Source organism: Quercus robur, chromosome 9 (genome assembly GCF_932294415.1).
Source record: "Quercus robur chromosome 9, dhQueRobu3.1, whole genome shotgun sequence".
NCBI classification, from domain to species: domain Eukaryota; kingdom Viridiplantae; phylum Streptophyta; class Magnoliopsida; order Fagales; family Fagaceae; genus Quercus; species Quercus robur.
Window position 1 is genome coordinate 31,845,447 of NC_065542.1, and position 23,317 is coordinate 31,868,763.

General features: G+C 36.1%; 3 protein-coding genes across 13 annotated transcripts; 2 read left to right on the forward strand and 1 right to left on the reverse strand.

The window, feature by feature from the left end:
* Positions 1 to 522: 522 nt before the first annotated feature.
* On the forward strand, positions 523 to 2,792 carry LOC126700594 (BTB/POZ domain-containing protein At4g08455-like). Its single transcript, XM_050398806.1, has 2 exons — positions 523 to 992; positions 2,013 to 2,792. The coding sequence occupies exons 1-2, from the start codon at positions 585 to 587 to the stop codon at positions 2,478 to 2,480; spliced, it is 876 nt and encodes a 291-aa protein (XP_050254763.1). The 5' UTR covers positions 523 to 584; the 3' UTR covers positions 2,481 to 2,792.
* A 2,435-nt stretch (positions 2,793 to 5,227) lies between these two features.
* Positions 5,228 to 20,588, reverse strand: LOC126700593 (probable methyltransferase PMT10). 11 transcript variants are annotated; one of them, XM_050398798.1, is made up of 10 exons: positions 19,610 to 20,588; positions 18,950 to 19,084; positions 18,597 to 18,867; positions 18,049 to 18,159; positions 17,660 to 17,819; positions 16,656 to 16,913; positions 16,403 to 16,525; positions 15,776 to 15,853; positions 15,475 to 15,671; positions 5,228 to 5,606 (listed from the first exon to the last, which is right to left on the reverse strand). In XM_050398798.1, the coding sequence occupies exons 1-10, from the start codon at positions 20,276 to 20,278 to the stop codon at positions 5,527 to 5,529; spliced, it is 2,082 nt and encodes a 693-aa protein (XP_050254755.1). In that variant the 5' UTR covers positions 20,279 to 20,588; the 3' UTR covers positions 5,228 to 5,526. The 11 variants fall into 11 exon arrangements, 9 of the variants coding, with proteins under 9 accessions (XP_050254755.1, XP_050254756.1, XP_050254757.1 ...); XM_050398799.1 differs by lacking the exons at positions 15,475 to 15,671; positions 15,776 to 15,853 and adding exons at positions 5,976 to 6,172; positions 6,277 to 6,354 and having other exon boundaries at positions 19,610 to 20,586; XM_050398800.1 differs by lacking the exon at positions 15,475 to 15,671 and adding an exon at positions 5,976 to 6,172 and having other exon boundaries at positions 5,228 to 5,603; positions 19,610 to 20,586.
* On the forward strand, positions 10,153 to 12,216 carry LOC126700595 (BTB/POZ domain-containing protein At4g08455-like). Its single transcript, XM_050398807.1, has 2 exons — positions 10,153 to 10,582; positions 11,582 to 12,216. The coding sequence occupies exons 1-2, from the start codon at positions 10,247 to 10,249 to the stop codon at positions 12,047 to 12,049; spliced, it is 804 nt and encodes a 267-aa protein (XP_050254764.1). The 5' UTR covers positions 10,153 to 10,246; the 3' UTR covers positions 12,050 to 12,216.
* Positions 20,589 to 23,317: the final 2,729 nt, after the last annotated feature.

Here is a 23,317-nt window from a genome sequence, read left to right on the forward strand (position 1 = left end):
CTGTGGATGCTCATAGGCATAATACACTCTTCCCGTAGCTCACCCTAGAAGGTTCTTCAACCATTTCTCTCTTTTTTTTTTGTAAATGCTTAAAGTCTAAATTGGTTATGCAAAATCTATGCATCAACCAAAAGAAAGTAAAAAAATTGTTGTTTCTATATTCTCTAGTATTGATCTTCTTTTTAGTAAGTAGAAATCGAACATTCGATACCAGACATTATTGAGCTATCATTTAAATCCCCTAATAGTAATATTAGATAGTAATCAATTCTAGATTGAAAAAATAATTGAAAAAACCTATTGTAAAGTTGCAAAGGTATTGCCAAGATTCCTAGCCAATAAAGGTTTATTTTTATATTTCTTTAATGAATCAGACTAATAAAAGTATTTTACGAAAAAGCAAAGTAGAAAAAAAAAAAAATTTGTAGGAGAGGGAATAGTAAATACGAGGATTGATTATTTAATTGAGAGAAAATGAAAAAAAAATGACAACTATATAAACAGGGAGTCATCCTTTTGTATATAATAAAAACAAAATTGGGGGTCTTCATTACTTAAACCTGCTTGCTTTTCCCTTAAAAAGGATGCAACGGTGCCGGCATCACAGAGTGGCGAGTCATTATTTATCGGAGAGCGAATCAGAGTCAGAATCATCATCAACCTCAGTCTCGGTCTCAAGCGAGTGTCAAACGGAGAGGATGATCGCGACGACGATGAAGTGCCTGTCGTGCCAAGCGTCGTACGAGACACGTGACTCCGGCACGTGCAAAGAGTGCTACGAAGAGGCCAACGAGACCGAGGAGGATCGCAAGAGAGAGATCGAAGACTTGAAAGCCAAAGTCGCTTTTCTCAGGTTCTGGTCTCCCTTCGATCCCCAACACCTCTCTAGGCCCAATGGGCCTTGCTTCACCGACGTCGTTCTCGTTGCTTCCTCCGACGATGGCTCCTCTTCTGGGCCCCCCATCCCCGTCCCGGCCCACAAGGCCGTACTGGTCAGTAACAGTTTCTGATTTTTTGTAACTTTAATTTGTAAAAATTGCAACTTTACTGTACTAGACTGTGAATAATCAAGTTTGATTAGTGATTTAATCTTTGGCTACGTGTAAAATGGGAGCATATATATAGGCATATATTGTTTGCTGCAGTGAGGTGATTATATTTGATCAAACAATTAATGTACAGGGTGCTCTCAAATTTCAAGTGAAATGGGGAAAGTCTACTTCATGGTTGATCATTAATGCTCTGTTTGTTTGGTTAATGTTTTCAAGAAAATGAGTCATTTTCCAAAAATTGCTTTCTATAAAACTATCTCATTTTTCTTTGATGGTAGCAAACCTACCTTAAATGAGTTTGAAACTTTCCTCATTTAGCTTGCCATAAAATATAGTTGTTTTCTAAAAAATTTAGAAATAAGCCATATATATATATATATATATTTTTTTTTTACCAAAGATAGTTTCCTTTGACTCATTTTTTATGATGTTACAAAACACTGGAAAACGTGGAGAACTATCTCCACATAAAGTTTTCCATTGAAACAAATGTAGATTTTTATTTTGGACACAATTTTCCTCTATATGGGTTTGGAGGAATTTGCTCCAACTCGACATGTGACAGCTCATAAAACCATCCATGTATAGTATTTAAACAAGTCACATGACTCTCTAAGAGTCTAAAGAAGCTATGTGACTAGCAGTACATGCATGTGAATGGCTTTATCAATCCTACTGTGGTGGTTTGGATGAATTTTTGTCCGAATCAGTTTGGAAATAACTTTTTCCTTTTATTTCTTGCATACACCTTTAGATTTGTAATATCTAATCTAAGCCATGAAATGGATTCATTTCAAAGGGAGAGAATGCTAATACCTATGTTTGAACATGTTTGTATAGTATTTGCACTTGTTCCAATCCCATATGTTAATGCAGTGTATATATTTCGGCTGTGCTATTTCCTACTGGGACAGATATTTCAGGACTTTAACTTCTTTGAACATTTTCTTATTTTATCAGATAAGCCGTTCCCCAGTGTTCAAAGCGATGCTTGAGAATGAGATGGAAGAAAGCCGGAGTGGTACCATCAAGATTGGTGATGTATCGTATGATGCCTTACGCGCGTTTGTCAACTATATGTACACTGCTGAAGCATGCCTTGATGAGCAAATGGCTTATGACCTTTTAGTATTGGCTGAAAAATACCAGGTAAAGCATCTCAAGGCTTATTGTGAGAAGTTCTTGGTGTCGAAACTGAACTGGGAGAATTCAATGCTGAGCTATGCCATAGCACACCAGCACAATGCCAAGCTTATGCTTGATGCAGCTTTGTCAGTGATCACAGACAACATGGATAAGCTTACTAAACGGGAAGAGTATGCAGAGCTGGTGGAGAAGGATCCTCGGCTAATAGTGGAAATCTATGAAGCTTATCTCTCCAAACAGGTTAATACTGCTGCCCACAAGGATTCTTCAATGAAGTCATAGGCAAGTTCTGGGTTTTCTTGGTATGCTGATCTGAAGCAATGATTATTCTCCTGACTTGGGATATGAGTTCTTGATCATAATTCATTGTCTAGTGAAATCTTTATTGTGATAAACTAAAATCTTTTTGTTAGGCTGAAAAGGCATTCTAATGGTTTTTGGCACCCAAATCTAAAGTATGTCTAGCTTTGTTGAAAGATTTGCTTTGCTCCAACTCTCATCTTGTTGTAAGTCTTTTGTGAATCATTAGTGTAACTCTGAAACTAACCATTAGTACATCTCATCTATGAAATGACATGAACGTTTTCTCTTGAATGATATATGAATGGGGAAAATTATGCTAACCTCCCTTGATGTTTTAGGAAATGACAGTGGCCTCCAAAGTTTTGTAAAATGATAGTCCCCTTCTTGAGCCAAATACAATGAAATCCCTATTTTACGCTCGAGTTGCCCTATTTTTGTAGACTAACTTGCCTTTGCTTAAGTGATGATGTTTCTAATTTGTCCATGGTTTATCTTTGAAATCCCTATTTGCCCGTATGTTATCCAATTTACTGTCGTTTCTTTATACCTCAAGAGTGGGAGGTGTAATTTTCCGTATATGAAATGACAATGTCAGGCCCACTTTGTTACTCTTGCTGGCTTTATGTAACATAACATTCCAATGGCTGGTCCATGACGTTCTTACGCTTACTGCTTTCCAAAGCCATGCCCATAAGCCTTTATTTCTTGTTATATCCATTTGTTTCAATTTGATGCTTTAGTTTGAAATTGAAGGATGAGGAGGAACGTACTTTGGTTGAACATGAAAAAGGAAATTGGAGCTGTTGTCGCTGGGTGCTTTACGAAGCTTTTCAAATCTTCTGGCCGGGAAAATTTTAACATACTTTAAACATATCCAGTAGGTTCTGGGGAAGCGTGGAAGATAGCCTGGTTTCTGCTCTGACCAGAGAGTGCGTCCCACTGCTGCTTCTTTATTGGGTTCCTGGCCCAGGATTAGTTGTTTCCATTTTCTTTTTCTTTTTTACAATTTTTTTCCTTTCCTGATAAGCGAGAGGAGATTTGAATCTTATTGAAGATACTAAGAATGTCAACCAATCAATTGAACTACAAGGTTTTTAGTTAAGATTTATTGTTTCAGAAATACTGTCTTAGTTATGATTTTTTTATTTGAAGCTGTACCTAGAATTTTCAAGAATAGCCTCTTATGGAAGAGCTAAAAAGTAAAAACAAGCCCAGCCCAACTGGAGGGAGTTTTGTTGGATATATTTTAGTAAAAAACAAGTTTTGATTCAATACTACAAACCCCAAAAAATTGGCAAGTATGGAAATTAAAAGAGAAAGTTAGAAAAATCTCACAAAACTATATAATAATGCAGAAGAGTTGTTTTTAAAGGTTGATTTGTGCTACAAAGTAGAGCTCGGTGCGATTGACTTTCTTGGTAGAATAACCCCTCAAGAGTAAGCTATAGTGTCGGCCTTCACAATGGACACACTCCCAAAGATGAAGGTTTAAGAATAGTTGTTTAAAATGCCTTTCCTTGAACCAAAACACAAGTGCAAAAAATTCTTTGGAAGAAGAAGAGAGCTGAGAGATGTGTCCAATGGTCATTATGCACTCCAACAAGCCAATCAAACAGGCCAATCAAATGGTCATACCAGTTATATGGTCATGTGTGTGATATACATAAGTCCAAGTTCAATACTAGGCCCACTATCTTAAGATATCTCTTAAGGTAAACAATAGGCTTATTCCTAATCAATGTGTGACAAGCAACAAAGCAAAGTGTTTGAAACACACAAACCCATGCCAACAAGTTCCACAATCTCAAACAAATCGGCTTTGTGCTTCTATTAAAACATTAGTTTGCACGAATTTCTTATTCATTGGATTTGCCATACAAAAGCTAACTATATTCAGATCTTGATGATTTCGTTCTATTGAGCCAAAACGAAAGTAACTTCATACACCTATTCTTCTTGTGGTCCCAAACAGAGTATTGTGAGAATTGTTTGAAACCAAAGAGATCCAAATTCCAGTTTCTAGTGAATTCTTTGCAGCAATCTTTAAAAAATTCCTCGGAGTGCTAGAAGTATGGTTTGTGCCGACAAGAAGATTTCATGCCTTTTTCTTAACCTCCTTTTAATGTAAATGCTATTGTAAAATTTGGACTGATCAGATGAGTGTTACAACAGATGTAGCCGCTGGTTAGTTTGTATATTGTAAGCCTTAATCTTACCGAATGAAATGTTGGTATTCATCTTTTTCCGTCCTAACTCCTAACCATCTAGGGAATGCATTTTGAAAGCTTTTAGTCACAAGAGAGACATCTAGTCCCCTTTGCCCTGAATTCAAAAGGCAGAGACGATGGAGATCTAATTCTATGCTATTATCCCCTATAAGTAGTTGAAGGATGCTTCTCTTTGATGGATTATTTGGCAAGCTAAAAAAAGAAAAGAAAGAAAGAGAACCAATCGCTAGTCTTCATGATACTGATATGGCCTCCCAAATCACTTGGTAACCAATCCTCAGCTCTCTTAGTGTAAATATCCATTAAGACCTGCCTTGCAACAAGTTTAAAGTCTTTCCTATGTGTAGGTTGAAAAAAACCTATGAAGCTCTTCTCCAAGCAATTTTTCACAGGTCATAGGCGAGTTTATCAGAGACCAAACAAATCATTTGTACATCACAGAGCTAATCTGTGTTACAGTTCTAATAATCAAGACTCTTTTAAGAATGAGAGGTGTGCTCAGCAACAAAGGCTTTGGGCGTTCCAAAAGTTTTTACCAAAACTGATTTCAAGCAAGTCTTTTTTTTTTTTTTTTTTTTTTTTTTTTTTTTTTTTTTTTTTCAGTTCCATCTCTAACAAAGTACTATGTGTTGGGAAGTGGCCATAATATACAAGACAAACAGGGACAATTCACGGCATTCATCAAGGTGAAACGAAAAATAATAGCATTCAATGAAGAAGGCAGCTGGTAACCAAGAAAGCTTTGCAGAGACCCTGCCCAGTTAATTGGACAATCTCATGTCCAACCAGCCCTGCTTCTATCTAGGTTTAGATGCCACTGTCCCCTGGCTTATATGCTTTTTCCTTCTTTGTTTTTTGTTTTTCTTCTTCCTTTCTTCTGTACAAACAGAAACAAAGAAGTAACTTAGAGACAGTTTTTATTAGAAGTACGCAACAGATCTTATAAAACCTATCAATCCATATGGTACATCATAAAAACAAAACCTTTTCTTTTCTTTTAAAATTATAATTATTCAAAATATCATATTGTGAATTATGGGCCATCACGCTAATCTGCTATTCATGACCAATCTGATGTAACATTGGTCAAATTGGAGAAAGAATCTGTGGTATAGTTAGTCGCAGTGCTTTCAATCTTGATGAGCTTTCAGGGAGACTCCTTTCACAGTGAGGACGAATCACAATGAGGGCAAGAAAGATATTAAGAACTCACTACTGGATTCACACTATGAAGCAGGTCACATACGTTTATCACATATTAAGATCCTCCAGCTTGAATGGGGTCCCTCGCCAGTTTCGCGTAGTTGCGGCACCCATCCCAGGGCAGATGCAATTTCATTTACTTCACCAATAACAGATATTGTGTCACGTATATAGACACGCCCATCTGGTCTTAGCATCCGATCCATCTCAAGCATGATGGTTGAGAAATCACATCTTTGCCTGACACATAACATTTGGCGAAAAGTTAGTATGTACTGGAGTATAAAATGAGGTTTGCATCCACAAGAAAAATAAACGGAAATGTGAGAGAGCAAAATTCATACCTCTTTTTTTCAACAGAGAAGAGACCATTTGCATGCAACAGGTCATATGTTCTAGGATAAGTGTCAAATGGTTCGCACCTAGAATAAGAATTTCAAGCATTACAACTTAAGTCCAAGTTTTTAGTAACAAGAAGAAGCAATGTGGTAAGTTTATCATTTATCGCAACTACTAAAAGCATCCACTGAAATATCTTTTATAAATATCCAGTCACATGTAGGAAACTGTGAACAATTAAAGTGAAAAATTACAGATTGAAAACGATATCAGCATCCAAAATTTTCATGTGTGCTTCAATAGTCCTACTGATGTCTTGCTTCCTCTTATACCACAACATGATAGTCACAGTTTCTCATTTTTTATACAAAGTTTACTTTGACAAGTGCTTTCCAGAAATCCAGGTCAATTGTTTGTGAGAGATTTATTTGTTACCATAGAAAACGTCATTATTTTCACAATTTAGGTTGGACCAAGATGGCCATTCTTTCCTTTGTATTTAAGTAACAAACAAATGGCTCTTGATAAACTGCTGTATGGAGTTTGAAAAGAGGCTATGAAACTACCAAGGGCAAGTACGAAAGCAGCAGCAATTTTCAAAACAGATACTTGAAGGTGATTAGTACATACCAATCATGCCTAACTCAAATAAGTCCACGGTCATATATGACAGGCAAGGTATTGGGGCCACTAACTGGAACAACATTCATAACCCAGCAATTAATCTCAAGGTCATGCAGTGCAGCTGCAAACCTGCCACAGTAAAATGATTTCCATTTTCTTTAAGGTTAAAAGGAATACTGAAAAAGAAGAAGGTTTATAAAACATCCAATTACTATGCAAGAATATGGCAAAGATATCAAGAGTTGTTAGAATGATATACCCTCCATATCCAGCTCTCATGTCTAACACATTTCTTAATTTGAATTCTCTCCAGTGAAAAGCACCAACATAACCAGTGATTATCTCATTCCAATACTTTGACTCTGCCTTGAAGATTTCCTTTCTGGATATGTAGGCATCCATCTCTATGCTCTGGAGCCTGTCTGGTGGATAATGAAGGCGTGAAGGCCATGTAGTAACATTAGCTCCATATCCATTCTCTGGTAATCAAGTGATGCATGTTCTCAAATTAACATACCTGCAAAAAGTATAGAAGTTGTTACATATTATTTATTTTGACAGTCTTCTCCTTCATAGCTTGTTAAGCCCTATTGAGCTCTTTTGGGATGTTGAAAATGAAAAGCATAATGTTTGTCCAATAAAGCAACCAGATTAACAACTACCAGAAATTGTTGTTAAATTAACATGCAGAAATTTAATACAAAACATATTTCCCTATCTTTTCTCACAGAACAGTGATATGGAAGTACAAAGAAAACTTCTTGGTTCCAACCAAAATTCTTGCCTTTACAAAAGTTATATGAGAATCTTAATGAAGATTTGGAATACTTTGTTTCTCCTTTATTTATTTTAATAGCCAGATTATCACTACATTCCTATTATTTTCCTTAAGTTGCTTCACGCGGTAAATGCAGTCACACCCTACAGAATTCCTCTCTCTTAAATAATTAATTCAAGCTTAAACATAGAAAAGATGACAAAGAATGAACGTTTCATTCTATATGACTCAACTCAACAAAAGACAGGCTAAAATCATTTTATCCCTAAGGCAAAATTGTGGAAACCATTCTAAATAAAAGGCAATGTTTTGTTATAATTTCAATATTTATAGCCAGAACTGAAATATTAACCTCTAAAAGATCAATTTCAGAAAGACTATCGTAGCATCAAGGGTCATGCGCTAAAGAGCACATTTACACTATCTGTCTGTATATTTAATTTAAATTGGCATATGTGAAATCCATACATTCACTAAAAGTGAAGTGTGAAAGTCGTACCAAACTTTGTCTGGATCATCGTCAGAATCACACAATGGAGGTTGCACTTCACCAGCACGATTAAGATAGCAGCTGTTATTCAAAGGTTTTCGCCATACAGCAAGATATCCCTCCTTCTTTACTAGTTCCCAACAAATGCGAGTAGCCAAGTTCTCTATTCCTGAAAGTGTAAATAAATAAGCCCAAATATGAATCTGTAAGATAAATAGGAAAATTATCACCAGAAGAGGAAAATTTTTGGTTTGGTTGTTTGGGGTGGGGGGGGGGGGGAAGATAATAAAATGAAACAAAGATTATGAGACTGCACAGCAACAAACTAATAACTAACAAGTGCTGAATAAGACAAAAAACCTAGAAGAACATTCATTGTGAGCTACCTCTCCATTGTTCTCGTAGGTTTTCTTCACGTTTATAAACAGCCTCTGCTGCCCAAATAAAATATCCTCCTGCCCTTAGCATCCTGTTGGCTTCAAGTCGCATAATTCCATCTGCATCCAGGCCAATGAAAATGGATTATCAATGTCATCAGATTCAGCAAAACAGTATCAAATACATTTACAATCCCTTTTTATTTTTACTCCCTTTTCATTTATTTGTTTTGAAGAGAAAATCGTGAAAAAAAAAATTGTGTTGCCGAGAATCACTGCATATATATGTGTGTGTGTGTGTGTGTATACACACACAACAACTTGGGGAGGGGGATTTGAACCCTGGTTCTCCTTATAAAGGAGACCAGGTAATGCCACTGAGCTACAAGGCCCTTGGCTGAAAGTCACTTCAGACATGTTCCAATACTCACAAAAAAATAAGCTTTTAATTTATCAACAGGCTGGAAATAGACCTAGAGCATCTTGATAAAGAAAATCAGAAAAGAGCTACTGATCAAATATTAGAAGCCAAAAATGTCTTTAATGCTATATATACAAGGGGGAAAAGGGAGTACCATTTTGGGCCCAATTAACTCCACATTCTGAACAATGGATGAAGTCAAAAGCCTGGCTAGGATACAACAGACGACGTGTAGCAAATGTAGCTGCCATGGCAGGCACACCACGTTCTAGAGCAAACTGAATCTGGTTTGCATATTCGTCTTTTGGTGCTATTGACAGAGTGGTCACATTACGTTGCATCAAAAGGGCACCAAAATCTGCTACTCCACTACCAATGTCCAATGCTACTCGGGTCTTTTGGCCAAAACCAATGTCGGGAATCATCTGCACATTCAATTAAAGAGACGGCAATCAATGTCATGCACATGCATACTAATATGTAATGAGAATTACAGAACAGACCGACCTTAGAAATCCGATCCAAGTGACTAATTGCCCTTCCACCTCCTGGAAGAACGTACATATTGTTTTTTATCGATATCCATTTTTGACTACCTTTAGCTTCAAACAGACTTGTACGGGGAACATTAGTCAACCACACCTGCAATTCTATCTCATAGTTAACAAAAAAATAAAAGTCCCCCAAAGGTCTGAACAAGATGAAACAGTGATGTACCACAGACTGAATAAGTATGGAAAATGTTTTAAATAGAATGAACACTTAATTGGAGACAAATCAGTTCTTGTAAGTTGTAACAGCTGAGTAATTGGTTTTCCTTGCCACCAAAACTCCCTAACATAAACTTTTTTTTTTTCCCTTCTAAATATCATCAATTCGGTTCTATCTCTAGCTTCTCAAGAATACATTACTTTTGTAAGTCAATCAATCTCATATTATCTAGAGGCAAATTCTATAATGAAGTTCAAAAAAGCTCATAATTTGAAAACGCGTTACCAAACGGGCTCTAGACTTTAAACACATAATCCATCATTTCCGAATTGTTAACTACGCGATCACAAACAATTCTACCTTAAACCACTCAAAACAACTAACTAAAAAACAATAATCATAATGGATTATGAATAGTAATCACACTTTATAAAACAATATAATAAAATAACCAGAAAAGCAGGCATATTCGATTAGTGGAAATGAAAGTAACCTGGTTGCTCTGAGGCCAAGGTATCCTCAGTTGATATCACTCGGGCCTCGGCACCACGCAATCCAAGGGCTGAGGAGGACAATGCCGCTCGTATCTTTCGACAATGCCACTCAAACGGAGAGTATGATCGCGACGACGATGAAGTGCCTGTCGTGCCAAGCGTCGTACGAGACACGTGACTCCGGCACGTGCAAAGAGTGTTACGAAGAGGCCAACGAGACGGAGGAGGATCGCAAGAGAGAGATCGAAGACTTGAAAGCCAAAGTCGCTTTTCTCAGGTTCTGGTCTCCCTTCGATCCCCAACACCTCTCTAGGCCCAATGGGCCTTGCTTCACCGACGTCGTTCTCGTTGCTTCCTCCGACGATGGCTCCTCTTCTGGGCCCCTCATCCCCGTCCCGGCCCATAAGGCCGTACTGGTCAGTAACAGTTTCTGATTTTTTGTAACTTTAATTTGTAAAAATTGCAACTTTAGTGTACTAGACTGTGAATAATCAAGTTTGATTAGTGATTTAATCTTTGGCTACGTGTAAAATGGGAGCATATATATAGGCATATATTGTTTGCTGCAGTGAGGTGATTATATTTGATCAAACAATTAATGTACAGGGTACTCTCACATTTTAAGTGAAATGGGGAAATTCAGAGTCTACTTCATGGTTAATCATTAATGCTCTGTTTGTTTGGTTAATGTTTTCAAGAAAATGAGTCATTTTACAAAAATTGCTTTCTATAAAACTATCTCATTTTTCTTTTATGGTAGCAAACCTACCTTAAATGAGTTTGAAACTTTCCTTGTTTAGCTTGTCATAAAATATAGTTGTTTTCTAAAAAATTTAGAAATAAGTCATAAAAGATAGTATTTCTTTAACTATTTTATTTTATGATGCTACAAAACATTGAAAAACATGAAGAACTATCTTCACATAAGGTTTTTTATTGAAACAAATGGAGATTTTATTTTGGACACAATTTTCCTCTATACGGGTTTGGAGGAATTTGCTCCAACTCATCATGTGGCGGCTCATAAAACCTTCCATGTATAGTATTTAAACAAGTCACATGACTCTCTAGGAGTCTAAAGAAGCTATGTGACTAGAAGTACATGCATGTGAATGGCTTTATCAATCCTACTGTGGTGGTTTGGATGAATTTTTGTCCGAACCAGTTTGGAAATAACTTTTTCCTTTTATATCTGGCGTACACCTTTAAATTTGTAATGTCTAATCTAAACCTTGAAATAGATTCATTTCAAAGGGAGAGAATGCTAATACCTATGATTGAACATGTTCGTATTGTATTTGCACTTGTTCCAATCCCGTATGTTAATGCAGTGCATATATTTCGGCTGTGCTATTTCCTGCTGGGACAGAAATTTCAGGGCTTTAACTTCTTCGAACATTTTTTTATTTTATCAGATAAGCCGTTCCCCAGTGTTCAAAGCGATGCTTGAGAATGAGATGGAAGAAAGCCGGAGTGGCACCATCAAGATTGGTGATGTATCATATGATGCCTTACGCGCCTTTGTCAACTATATGTACACTGCTGAAGCATGCCTTGATGAGCAAATGGCTTATGACCTTTTAGTATTGGCTGAAAAATACCAGGTAAAGCATCTCAAGGCTTATTGTGAGAAGTTCTTTGTGTCGAAACTGAACTGGGAGAATTCAATGCTGAGCTATGCCATAGCACACCAGCACAATGCCAAGCTTATGCTTGATGCAGCTTTGTCAGTGATCACAGACAACATGGATAAGCTTACTAAACGGGAAGAGTATGCAGAGCTGGTGGAGAAGGATCCTCGGCTAATAGTGGAAATCTATGAAGCTTATCTCTCCAAACAGGTTAATACTGCTGCCCACAAGGATTCTTCGATGAAGTCATAGGCAAGTTCTGGGTTTTCTTGGTATGCTGATCTGAAGCAATGATTATTCTCCTGACTTGGGATATGAGTTCTTGATCATAATTCATTGTCTAGTGAAATCTTTATTGTGATAAACTAAAATCTTTTTGTTAGGCTGAAAAGGCATTCTAATGGTTTTTGGCACCCAAATTTAAAATATGTCTAGCTTTGTTGAAAGATTTGCTTTGCTCCAACTCTCATCTTGTTGTAAGTCTTTTGTGAATCATTAGTGTAACTCTGAAACTAACCATTAGTACATCTCATCTATGAAATGACATGAACTTTTTCTCTTGAATGATATATGAATGGGGAAAATTATGCTAACCTCCCTTGATGTTTTAGGAAATGACAGTGGCCTCCAAAGTTCTGTAAAATGATAGTCCCCTTCTTGAGCTAAATACAATGAAATCCCTATTTTACGCTTGAGTTGCCCTATATTTGTAGACTAACTTGCCTTTGCTTAAGTGATGATGTTTATAATTTGTCCATGGTTTATCTTTGAAATCCCTATTTGCCCGTATGTTATCCAATTTACTGTCGTTTCTCTATACCTCAAGAGTGGGAGGTGTAATTTTCCCTATATGAAATGACAATGTCAGGCCCACTTTGTTACTCTTGCTGGCTTTATGTAACATAACATTCCAATGGCTGGTCCATGATGTTCTTACGCTTACTGCTTACCAAAGCCATGCCCATAAGCCTTTATTTCTTGTTATATCCATTTGTTTCAATTTGATGCTTAGTTTGAAATTGAAGGATGAGGAGGAACGTACTTTGGTTGAACATGAAAAAGGAAATTGGAGCTGTTGTCGCTGGGTGCTTTACGAAGCTTTTCAAATCTTCTGGCCGGGAAAATTTAACATACTTTAAACATATCCAGCAGGTTTTGGGGAAGCGTGGAAGATAGCCTGGTTTCTGCTCTGACCAGAGAGTGCGTCCCAGTGCTGCTTCTTTATTGGGTTCCTGGCCCAGGATTAGTTGTTTCCATTTTCCTTTTCTTTTTTACATTTTTTTTCCTTTCCTGATAAGTGATAGGAGATTTTAATCTTATGGAAGATACTAGAATGCCAACAAATTGAACTAAGGTTTAGTTAAGATTTATTGTTTCAGAAATACCGTCTTACTTATGATTTTTTTATTCGAAGCTGTACCTAGAATTTCAAGAATAGCCTCTTATGGAAGAGCCAAAAAGTAAAAACAAGCCCAGCCCAACTGGAGGGAATTTTGTTGGATATATTTTAGTGAAAAACAAGTTTTGATTCAATACTACAAACCCTACAAAATTACCAAGTATGGAAATTAAAAGAGAAAGTTAGAAAGATCTCACAAAACTATAGAATAATGCAAAAGAGTTTTCTTCAAAGGTTGATTTGTGCCACAAAGTAGAGCTTGGTGAGATTGACTCTCTTGGTAGAATAATCCCTCAAGAGTAAGCTATAGTGTCAACCTTCACAATGGACACACTCCCAAAGATGAAGATTTAAGAACAATTGTTTAAAATGCCTTTCCTTGAACCAAAACACAAATGCAAAAAATTCTTTGGAAGAAAAAGAGAGCTGAGAGATGTGTCCAATAGTCATTATGCACTCCAACAAGCCAATCAAACGGTCATACCAGTTATATGGTCATGTGTGTGATATACATAAGTCTAAGTTCAATACTACGCCCACTATCTTAAGATATCTTTTAAGGTAAACAATAGGCTTATTCCTAACCAATGTGTGACAAGCAACAAAGCAAAGTGTTTGAAACACACAAACCCATGCCAACAAGTTCCACAATCTAAAACAAATCGGCTTTGTGCTTCTATTAAAACATTATTTTGCACGAATTTCTTATTCATTGGATTTGCCATATGAAAGCTAACTATATTCAGATCTTGATGATTTCGTTCTATTGAGCCAAATCGAAAGTAACTTGATACACCTATTCTTCTTGTGGTCCCAAACAGAGTATTGTGAGAATTGTTTGAAACCAAAGAGATCCAAATTCCAGTTTCTAGTGCATTCTTTGCAGCAAATCTTTAAAAAACTCCTCGGAGTGCTAGAAGTATGGTTTGTGCGGACTAGAAGATTTCATGCCTTTTTCTTAACCTCCTTTTACTGTAAATGCTATTGTAAAATTTGGACTGATCAGATGAGTGTTACAACAGATGTAGCCGCTGGTTAGTTTGTATATTGTAAGCCTTAATCTTACCTAATGAAATGTTGGTATTCATCTTTTTCCGTCCTAACTCCTAACCATCTAGGGAATGCATTTTGAAAGCTTTTTAGTCACAAGAGAGGCATCTAGTCCCCTTTGCCCTGAATGCAAAAGGCAGAGACGATGGAGATCTAATTCTATGCTATGCTTCTCTTTGATGAATTATTTGGCAAGCTATAAAAAGAAAAGAAAGAAAGAGAACCAATAGCTAGACTCCATGATACTGATATGGCCTCCCAAATAACTTGGTAACCAATCCTCAGCTCTCTTAGTGTAAATATCCATTAAGACCTGCCTTGCAACAAGTTTAAAGTGTCTTTCTTATGTGTAGGTTGAAAATTGACTTATGAAGCTCTTCTCCAAGCAATTTTTCACAAGTCATAGGCGAGTTTATCAGAGACCAAACAAATCATTTGTACATCACAGAGCTAATCTGTGTTACAGCTCTAATAATCAAGACTCTTTTAAGAATGAGAAGTGTGCTCAGCAGCAAAGGCTTTGGGCGTTCCAAAAGTTTTTACCAAAACTGATTTCAAGCAAGTCTTTTTTTTTTCTTTTTTCAGTTCCTTCTCTAACAAAGTACTATGTGTTGGGAAGTGGCCATAATATACAAGACAATCAGGGACAATTCACGGCATTCATCAAGGTGAAACGAAAAATAATAGCATTCAATGAAGACGGCAGCTGGTAACCAAGAAAGCTTTGCAGAGACCCTGCCCAGTTAATTGGACAATCTCATGTCCAACCAGCCCTGCTTCTATCTGGGTTTAGATGCCACTGTCCCCTAGTTTATATGCTTTTTCCGTCTTTGTTTTTTGTTTTTCTTCTTCCTTTCTTCTGGACAAACAGAAACAAAGAAGTAACTTAGAGACAGTTTTTATTAGAAGTACGCAACAGATCTTATATAACCTATCAATCCATATGGTACATCATAAAAACAAAACCTTTTCTTTTCTTTTAAAATTATTATTATTCAAAATATCATATTGTGAATTATGGGCCATCACGCTAATCTGCTATTCATGACCAATCTGATGTAACATTGGTTACATTGGAGAAAGAATCTGTTGTATAGTTAGTCGCAGTGCTTTCAATCTTGGTGAGCTTTCAGGGAGACTCCTTCCACAGTGAGGACGAATCACAATGAGGGCAAGAAAGATATTAAGAACTCACTACTGGTTTCACACTATGAAGCAGGTCACATACGTTTATCACATATTAAGATCCTCCAGCTTGAATGGGGTCCCTCGCCAGTTTCGCGTAGTTGCGGCACCCATCCCAGGGCAGATGCAATTTCATTTACTTCACCAATAACAGCTATTGTGTCACGTATATAGACACGCCCATCTGGTCTTAGCATCCGATCCATCTCAAGCATGATGGTTGAGAAATCACATCTTTGCCTGACATATAACATTTGGCGAAAAGTTAGTATGTACTAGAGTATAAAATGAGGTTTGCATCCACAAACAAAATAAACGGAAATGTGAGAGAGCAAAATTCATACCTCTTTTTTTCAACAGAGAAGAGACCATTTGCATGCAACAGGTCATATGTTCTAGGATAAGTGTCAAATGGTTCGCACCTAGAATAAGAATTTCAAGCATTACAACTTAAGTCCAAGTTTTTAGTAACAAGAAGAAGCAATGTGGAAAGTTTATCATTTATCACAACTTCTAAAAGCATCCACTGAAATATCTTTTATAAATATCCAGTCACATGTAGGAAACTGTGAACAATTAAAGTGAAAAATTACAGTTTGAAAACGTTATCAGCATCCAAAATTTTCATGTGTGCTTCAATAGTCCTACTGATGTCTTGCTTCCTCTTATACAACAACATGATAGTCTTACAGTTTCTCATTTTTTATACAAAGTTTACTTTGACAAGTGCTTTCCAGAAATCCAGGTCAATTGTTTGTGAGAGATTTATTTGTTACCATAGAAAACGTCATTATTTTCACAATTTAGGTTGGACCAAAATGGCCATTCTTTCCTTTGTATTTAAGTAACAAACAAATGGCTCTTGATAAACTGCTGTATGGAGTTTGAAAAGAGGCGATGAAACTACCAAGGGCAAGTATGAAAGCAGCAGCAATTTTCAAAATAGATACTTGAAGGTGATTAGTACATACCAATCATGCCTAACTCCAATAAGTCCACGGTCATATATGACAGGCAAGGTATTGGGGCCACTAACTGGAACAACATTCATAACCCAGCAATTAATCTCAAGGTCATGCAGTGCAGCTGCAAACCTGCCACAGTAAAATGATTTCCATTTTCTTTAAGGTTAAAAGGAATACTGAAAATGGAGAGGGTTTATAAAACATCCAATTACTATGCAAGAATATGGCAAAGATATCAAGAGTTGTTAGAATGATATACCCTCCATATCCAGCTCTCATGTCTAACACATTTCTTAATTTGAATTCTCTCCAGTGAAAAGCACCAACATAACCAGTGATTATCTCATTCCAATACTTTGACTCTGCCTTGAAGATTTCCTTTCTGGATATGTAGGCATCCATCTCTATGCTCTGGAGCCTGTCTGGTGGATAATGAAGGCGTGAAGGCCATGTAGTAACATTAGCTCCATATCCATTCTCTGGTAATCGAGTGATGCATGTTCTCAAATTAACATACCTGCAAAAAGTATAAAAGTTGTTCCATATTATTTATTTTGACAGTCTTCTCCTTCATAGCTTGTTAAGCCTTATTGAGCTCTTGTGGGATGTTGAAAATGAAAAGCATAACGTATGTCCAATAAAGCAACTAGATTAACAACTACCAGAAATTGTTGTTAAATTAACATGCAGAAATTTAATACAAAACATATTTCCCTATCTTTTCTCACAGAACAGTTATATTGAAGTACAAAGAAAACTTCTTGGTTCCAACCAAAATTCTTGCCTTTACAAAAGTTATATGAGAATCTTAATGAAGATTTGGAATACTTTGTTTCTCCTTTATTTATTTTAATAGCCAGATTATCATTACATTCCTATTATTTTCCTTAAGTTGCTTCATGCTGTAAATGCAGTCACACCCTACAGAATTCCTCTCTCTTAAATAATTAATTCAAGCTTAAACATAGAAAAGATGACAAACAATGAACGTTTCATTCTATATGACTCAACTCAACAAAAGACAGGCTAAAATCATTTTATCCCTAAGGCAAAATTGTGGAAACCATTCTAAATAAAAGGCAATTTATAGCCAGAACTAAAATATTAAACTCTAAAAGATCAATTTCAGAAAGACTATCGCAGCATCAAGGGTCATGCGCTAAAGAGCACATTTACACTATCTGTCTGTATATTTAATTTAAATTGGCATATGTGAAATCCATACATTCACTAAAAGTGAAGTCAAGGGTGTGAAAGTCATACCAAACTTTGTCTGGATCATCGTCAGAATCACACAATGGAGGTTGCACTTCACCAGCACGATTAAGATAGCAGCTGTTATTCAAAGGTTTTCGCCATACAGCAAGATATCCCTCCTTCTTTACTAGTTCCCAACAAATGCGAGTAGCCAAGTTCTCTATTCCTGAAAGTGTAAATAAATAAGCCCAAATATGAATCTGTAAGATAAATAGGAAAATTATCACCAGAAGAGGAAAATTTTTGGTTTGGTTGTTTGGGGTGGGGGGGGGGGGGGGGGGGGTGGAGAAGATAATAAAATGAAACAAAGATTATGAGACTGCACAGCAACAAACTAATAACTAACAAGTGCTGAATAAGACAAAAAACCTAGAAGAACATTCATTGTGAGCTACCTCTCCATTGTTCTCGTAGGTTTTCTTCACGTTTATAAACAGCCTCTGCTGCCCAAATAAAATATCCTCCTGCCCTTAGCATCCTGTTGGCTTCAAGTAGCATAATTCCATCTGCATCCAGGCCAATGAAAATGGATTATCAATGTCAACAGATTCAGCAAAACAGTATCAAATACATTTACAATCCCTTTTTATTTTTACTCCCTTTTTATTTATTTGTTTTGAAGAGAAAATTGTGTTGCCGAGAATCACTGCATATATATGTGTGTGTGTGTATATACACACACAACAACTTGGGGAGGGGGATTTGAACCCTGGTTCTCCTTATAAAGGAGACCAGGTAATGCCACTGAGCTACAAGGCCCTTGGCTGAGAGTCACTTCAGATATGTACCAATACTAAAAAAAAATAAGCTTTTAATTCATCAACAAGCTGGAAATAGACCTAGAGCATCCTGATAAAGAAAATCAGAAAAGAGCTACAGATCAAATATTAGAAGCCAAAAATGTCTTTAATGCTATATATACAAGGGGGAAAAGGGAGTGTACCATTTTGGGCCCAATTAACTCCACATTCTGAACAATGGATGAAGTCAAAAGCCTGGCTAGGATACAACAGACGATGCGTAGCAAATGTAGCTACCATGGCAGGCACACCACGTTCTAGAGCAAACTGAATCTGGTTTGCATATTCGTCTTTTGGCGCTATTGACAGAGTGGTCACATTACGTTGCATCAAAAGGGCACCAAAATCTGCTACTCCACTACCAATGTCCAATGCTACTCGGGTCTTTTGGCCAAAACCAATGTCGGGAATCATCTGTGCATTCAATTAAAGAGACAGCAATCAATGTCATGCACATGCATACTAATATGTAATGAGAATTACAGAAAAGACTGACCTTAGAAATCCGATCCAAGTGACTAATCACCCTTCCACCTCCTGGAAAAACGTACATATTATTTTTTATTGATATCCATTTTTGACTACCTTTAGCTTCAAACAGACTTGTACGGGGAACATTAGTCAACCACACCTGCAATTCTATCTCATAGTTAGTGAAAAAAGCTAAAAGTCCCCCAAAGGTGTGAACAAGATGAAACGGTAATGTACCACAGACTGAATAACTATGGAGATGTAACAGCTGAGTAATTGGTTTTCCTTGCCACCAAAAGTCCCTAACATAAACTTTTTTTTTTCCTTCTAAATATCATCAATTCGGTTCTATCTCTAGCTTCTCAAGAATAATTTACTTTTGTAAATCAATCAATCTCATATTATCTAGAGGCAAATTCTATAATGAAGTTCAAAAAAGCTCATAATTTGAAAAAGTGCAATTTGAAAACGCATTACCAAACGGGCTCTAGACTTTATACACACAATCCATCATTTCCGAATTGTTAACTACGCGATCACAAACAATTCTACCTTAAATCACTCAAACAACTAATTAAAAAACAATAATCATAATGAATTATGAATAGTAATCACAATTTATTAAACAATATAATAAAATAACCAGAGAAAGCAGGCATATTTGATTGGTGGAAATGAAAGTAACCTGGTTTCGGCTCTGAGGCCAAGGTATCCTAACTTGGTATCCCTCGGGCCTCGGCACCACGCAATCCAAGGGCTGAGGAGGACAATGCCGCTCGTATTTTTCAACACTCTCACTCAAATGCAAGCGCTTAATCTCCTCCACATTGTCCAAACACGGCACATAGTGGCTCAGACTTTTATCCTCGCACACCTTAAACTTCTCAACCTTAACCCTCTTACCACCATTCCTCTCTTTCTCCTTCTCTTTCTCTTTCTCTTTTTCTCTCTCATACTCTAACTCCTCGTCGTCAAAACCCTCGTCGATCTCGCCGACCTCGAAATCAGTCGACATCGCGCCATTCTCGTCTACTATCCCCATCCTTATCAACATGTCCATCTTCGGAGGCTTCGGCGGCGGAGGAGGAGGCGGCGACGGAGACGGTGGAGGCGGAGGCGGAGGAGATGACGTCGTTGTCGTCGTTTCGTGAAGCGTAGTCGGAAGAGGGGGTGGAGAAGACGGTGTCGTATTGGAGAGGAGAAGAGGGAGAGAGGAGAAGATGAGAGAAGGGTTGTAGGAGGAAGAGAAAGGGTTGAAGAGGAAGAAGAGGGAGAGGGAGAGAAGGGCAATCACTGTAATTTTGACGAAAGCCGGGGATTTAACCACATCGTTAAGCCTCGTCGTCGTCGTCATGATTCAACTTCTCTCTCACTCTGTTTGTTTCTCGAGAAACTGTGGGGAAAATAAAAAGCACAGATATATCATAAATATACTATGAGTCTATGAGATAAGAATTGAGAGAGAGAGAGAGAGAGAGAGACAAAGAGAATTTAAGGAATAAAAAGACAAAAATGGGATTGACGAAGAAGTTGCTGTATTTGGATTTATTTTGAAATCAGTGAATGTAGGGAACTGGGAACTCTTTCAGAGTCAGTGAAGTATCGGTGCTCACGTGGGACCACGTGGGGGACCTTCCTAATCTATATAAATAAGAAGAGACAAGGGGACCATGTTTAAGTTCTTGTGCACGCATTAGAAGCCTTCGGTGTCGGAAAGGTATCGTTTCGTTTCTCGGTCGGGGTGAAGTGTGTAATCAATTACTGATCTATGTCAGTATAGCACTAGGAGAAGAAGTATCGTATTAATCATTTTTTTTTTTTAAATTCCTTCTATTTTGGAATTTGTAGGGCTAACTAAAATATTTTTACAATTGATTTTAACTATTTTTTGAGAGGTTTTTAATTTATGGTATCCGTTCTTAATAATAGTTTTTTTATTATTAGACAAATATATCAATTGGTTTTTAGAGTAAGCGGGGATTGAATTCTAAATTTTTTATTCAACTATACAAAATTTTACCAGTTGAATTAACAGGAACTCACAACTGATTCTAACTTTTTATTTCACTGTTGCTTGTTTAATTTGACAACTATACCATAGAATATAGATGAAATTGTCCAATTTTACATCTTGGCAAGTTGTTAATTTACAATGAGAATAACATCACAATTACATAACAAAAAAACTCTTATAACCCGATTGACACCTTTTATTATTTACAATAAATATAATCTGATAGTGCCCAAAAAATTAGTAGGCTGAATAATCCAGACTTCAATGGGTTGGTGTGGGCTGGTGGTTGCTTAGAAGGCCTAAAAAGAATGAAACACAAGATCAAATGTGACTAGGATGAACCAGCTAAGAACCATTTGATGCTTAAATTAGTTTTTTCTCTAGAACTCAAGAATTCTAACTTTAGGAGTGATGGAAACTTACCTTCATTTGATGTGGATGAGTCTTTTTATAGTGAGCTTTGGAGTGGTTACTTGTTTAGTAACTTCCTCAACGTAGATGGAAGTTAGAAAGGTTCAGACTTAACTTTCACAACTACTATGGCAGTTAAGAACTTAGTGGAAACTTAGAGCGATGAATAAAGATTTTGCTTATACTTCAGAATAGTAGAACGTGGTCTAAATTATAAGCTCTCGAACATAAATTTACTTTGATAATTTCTAAGTGTTGAGAGGTTGTCCAAGTGCTTTCATGCTGGACGACCTTCTTACACTTAGGCGACCTTCTCATAGTGGGACAACTTTTCTAAACTTGGACGACACTATAGATGAACTGGAGATGGTCCAATTTTTGGTTCACCATCATAATCTATGACTCAAATCCTATCATTACCAACTATAGATATATCCAAAAAAAATTATATTCATATTTTTTTTGAGAAGAAATTACATTCACATATGTCTATCACTAGTTATAATAATTTTATACATTAATTGAATATGAAATTAATATGCCCTTAGATTTATTGTTAATTTTACTTAGAAAAATGTTATGTCCATAACATTTTCAAAACATATTCTTAGATGGAAAATTATTACTAGTGGGTAAAAAAATAATTTCAATGGTAGATCCAAATTAAAACCAATAATAACTTGTTGGTAAGCCAAAAAAGTCTTAGGATTTGTTGTGAATGTATCATGAGTAATGCTATTAACAAACTATTTTATAACATTTTTACAAACTGTTAATGTAACAAATTCTTACTGATTTCGTTTGACATTACATTTTTATTTACTAATAACCACCTAACACATCAACAATTTTTTTTAAAAAAAATTGTAAAATAGTTAGTGGCTTTGGCATTTTTAACATTACTTCAAAAAAAAAAAAAAAAAAGGTAAAATAGTTATAGCTTTGGCATTTTAAACATTACTCTTTTAGTTTAGGATGACTTCTTTGTGTCTCTTGATTTTGAAAGAAGAGTTAGACTTTGGACTACTGAAGTATGAGAGACTATGAATGAAATCTTTTTACCAAAAAAAAAAAAAAAAAAGACTATAAATGAAATCTTGAAAGAAGCGTTAGCTTTTGGACTATTGAAGTATGAGAAACTATAAATGGAAGGCTATGGCAAATTTTTCTATTCCAAATTTCCAATAGGTTTCTTGCACCAATAAGCAAATTTCCAAATCTCAAATACACAGTTTAGTTAGTTAGTTTTTTTTTTTTTTTTTTTTTTTTTTTTTTTTTTGAGAAACCAGACAAGTAGTCTGGGGCAATGCACAAAAAATTTGATAATATTGTTTATACACATGTTGATGTGGCAAGCTGGTTTTCATCTGAACAATCTGTCATATCAGGAAGTGTTAAATATATATACATATATATATATATATATTTATAAATTTTTTAAATGTTTATAGACTTTCTGACCAAATTTTCTTCTATTTAGACCCATTTTTGTGGGCCATGCTAAATTTTTATTATTATTTACTTCCAATAAGTTTAACAAAATATTTTACAAATTTTGAAGTGACAAAGGTGATGCCAATTATAGACTTAGATAAAAACAAGTAAAAACTTATCAATACAATTATTATAAAAATTGTTGTGTTTATTTGGTAGAGTTACTCTTTTATTTTTGGTTGAAATTTCACCAATCTATAGTCCTTAGTCTAATGTGGTAAAAATAAGACAAGTATTATTATTATTAGGCAAAAATACTATTTTGGTCCTTACATTTTGGAGTCATAGTTAATTTGGTCCCCACATTTTGATAGTAGTCAATTTGGTCGCTGTTATTTTCAACTTGCAATCAATTGGTCCCTACCGTTAAGTCACCAACGAAAAATGTCTACATGACAAACAGTTTACATTGTTAGCATGCTTAATATTAAAAAATTAAATAAGATGCTGACTTGTTTAAATTTTATGGCCATA

What these genes read in the sequence shown, in the direction of transcription:
- LOC126700594 (XM_050398806.1), top strand. Translation starts at nt 585, where the DNA reads ATGCAACGGTGCCGGCATCACAGAGTGGCGAGTCATTATTTATCGGAG. An exon ending in CGGCCCACAAGGCCGTACTG is followed by an intron (nt 993 to 2,012) that starts GTCAGTAACAGT and finishes TTATTTTATCAG; the next exon opens with ATAAGCCGTTCCCCAGTGTT.
- LOC126700595 (XM_050398807.1), top strand. Translation starts at nt 10,247, where the DNA reads ATGCCGCTCGTATCTTTCGACAATGCCACTCAAACGGAGAGTATGATC. An exon ending in CGGCCCATAAGGCCGTACTG is followed by an intron (nt 10,583 to 11,581) that starts GTCAGTAACAGT and finishes TTATTTTATCAG; the next exon opens with ATAAGCCGTTCCCCAGTGTT.
- LOC126700593 (XM_050398798.1), bottom strand. Translation starts at nt 20,278, where the DNA reads ATGACGACGACGACGAGGCTTAACGATGTGGTTAAATCCCCGGCTTTC. An exon ending in ATGAGAGCTGGATATGGAGG is followed by an intron (nt 16,526 to 16,655) that starts GTATATCATTCT and finishes TTACTGTGGCAG; the next exon opens with GTTTGCAGCTGCACTGCATG. An exon ending in TTCTCTGTTGAAAAAAAGAG is followed by an intron (nt 15,672 to 15,775) that starts GTATGAATTTTG and finishes GTTATATGTCAG; the next exon opens with GCAAAGATGTGATTTCTCAA.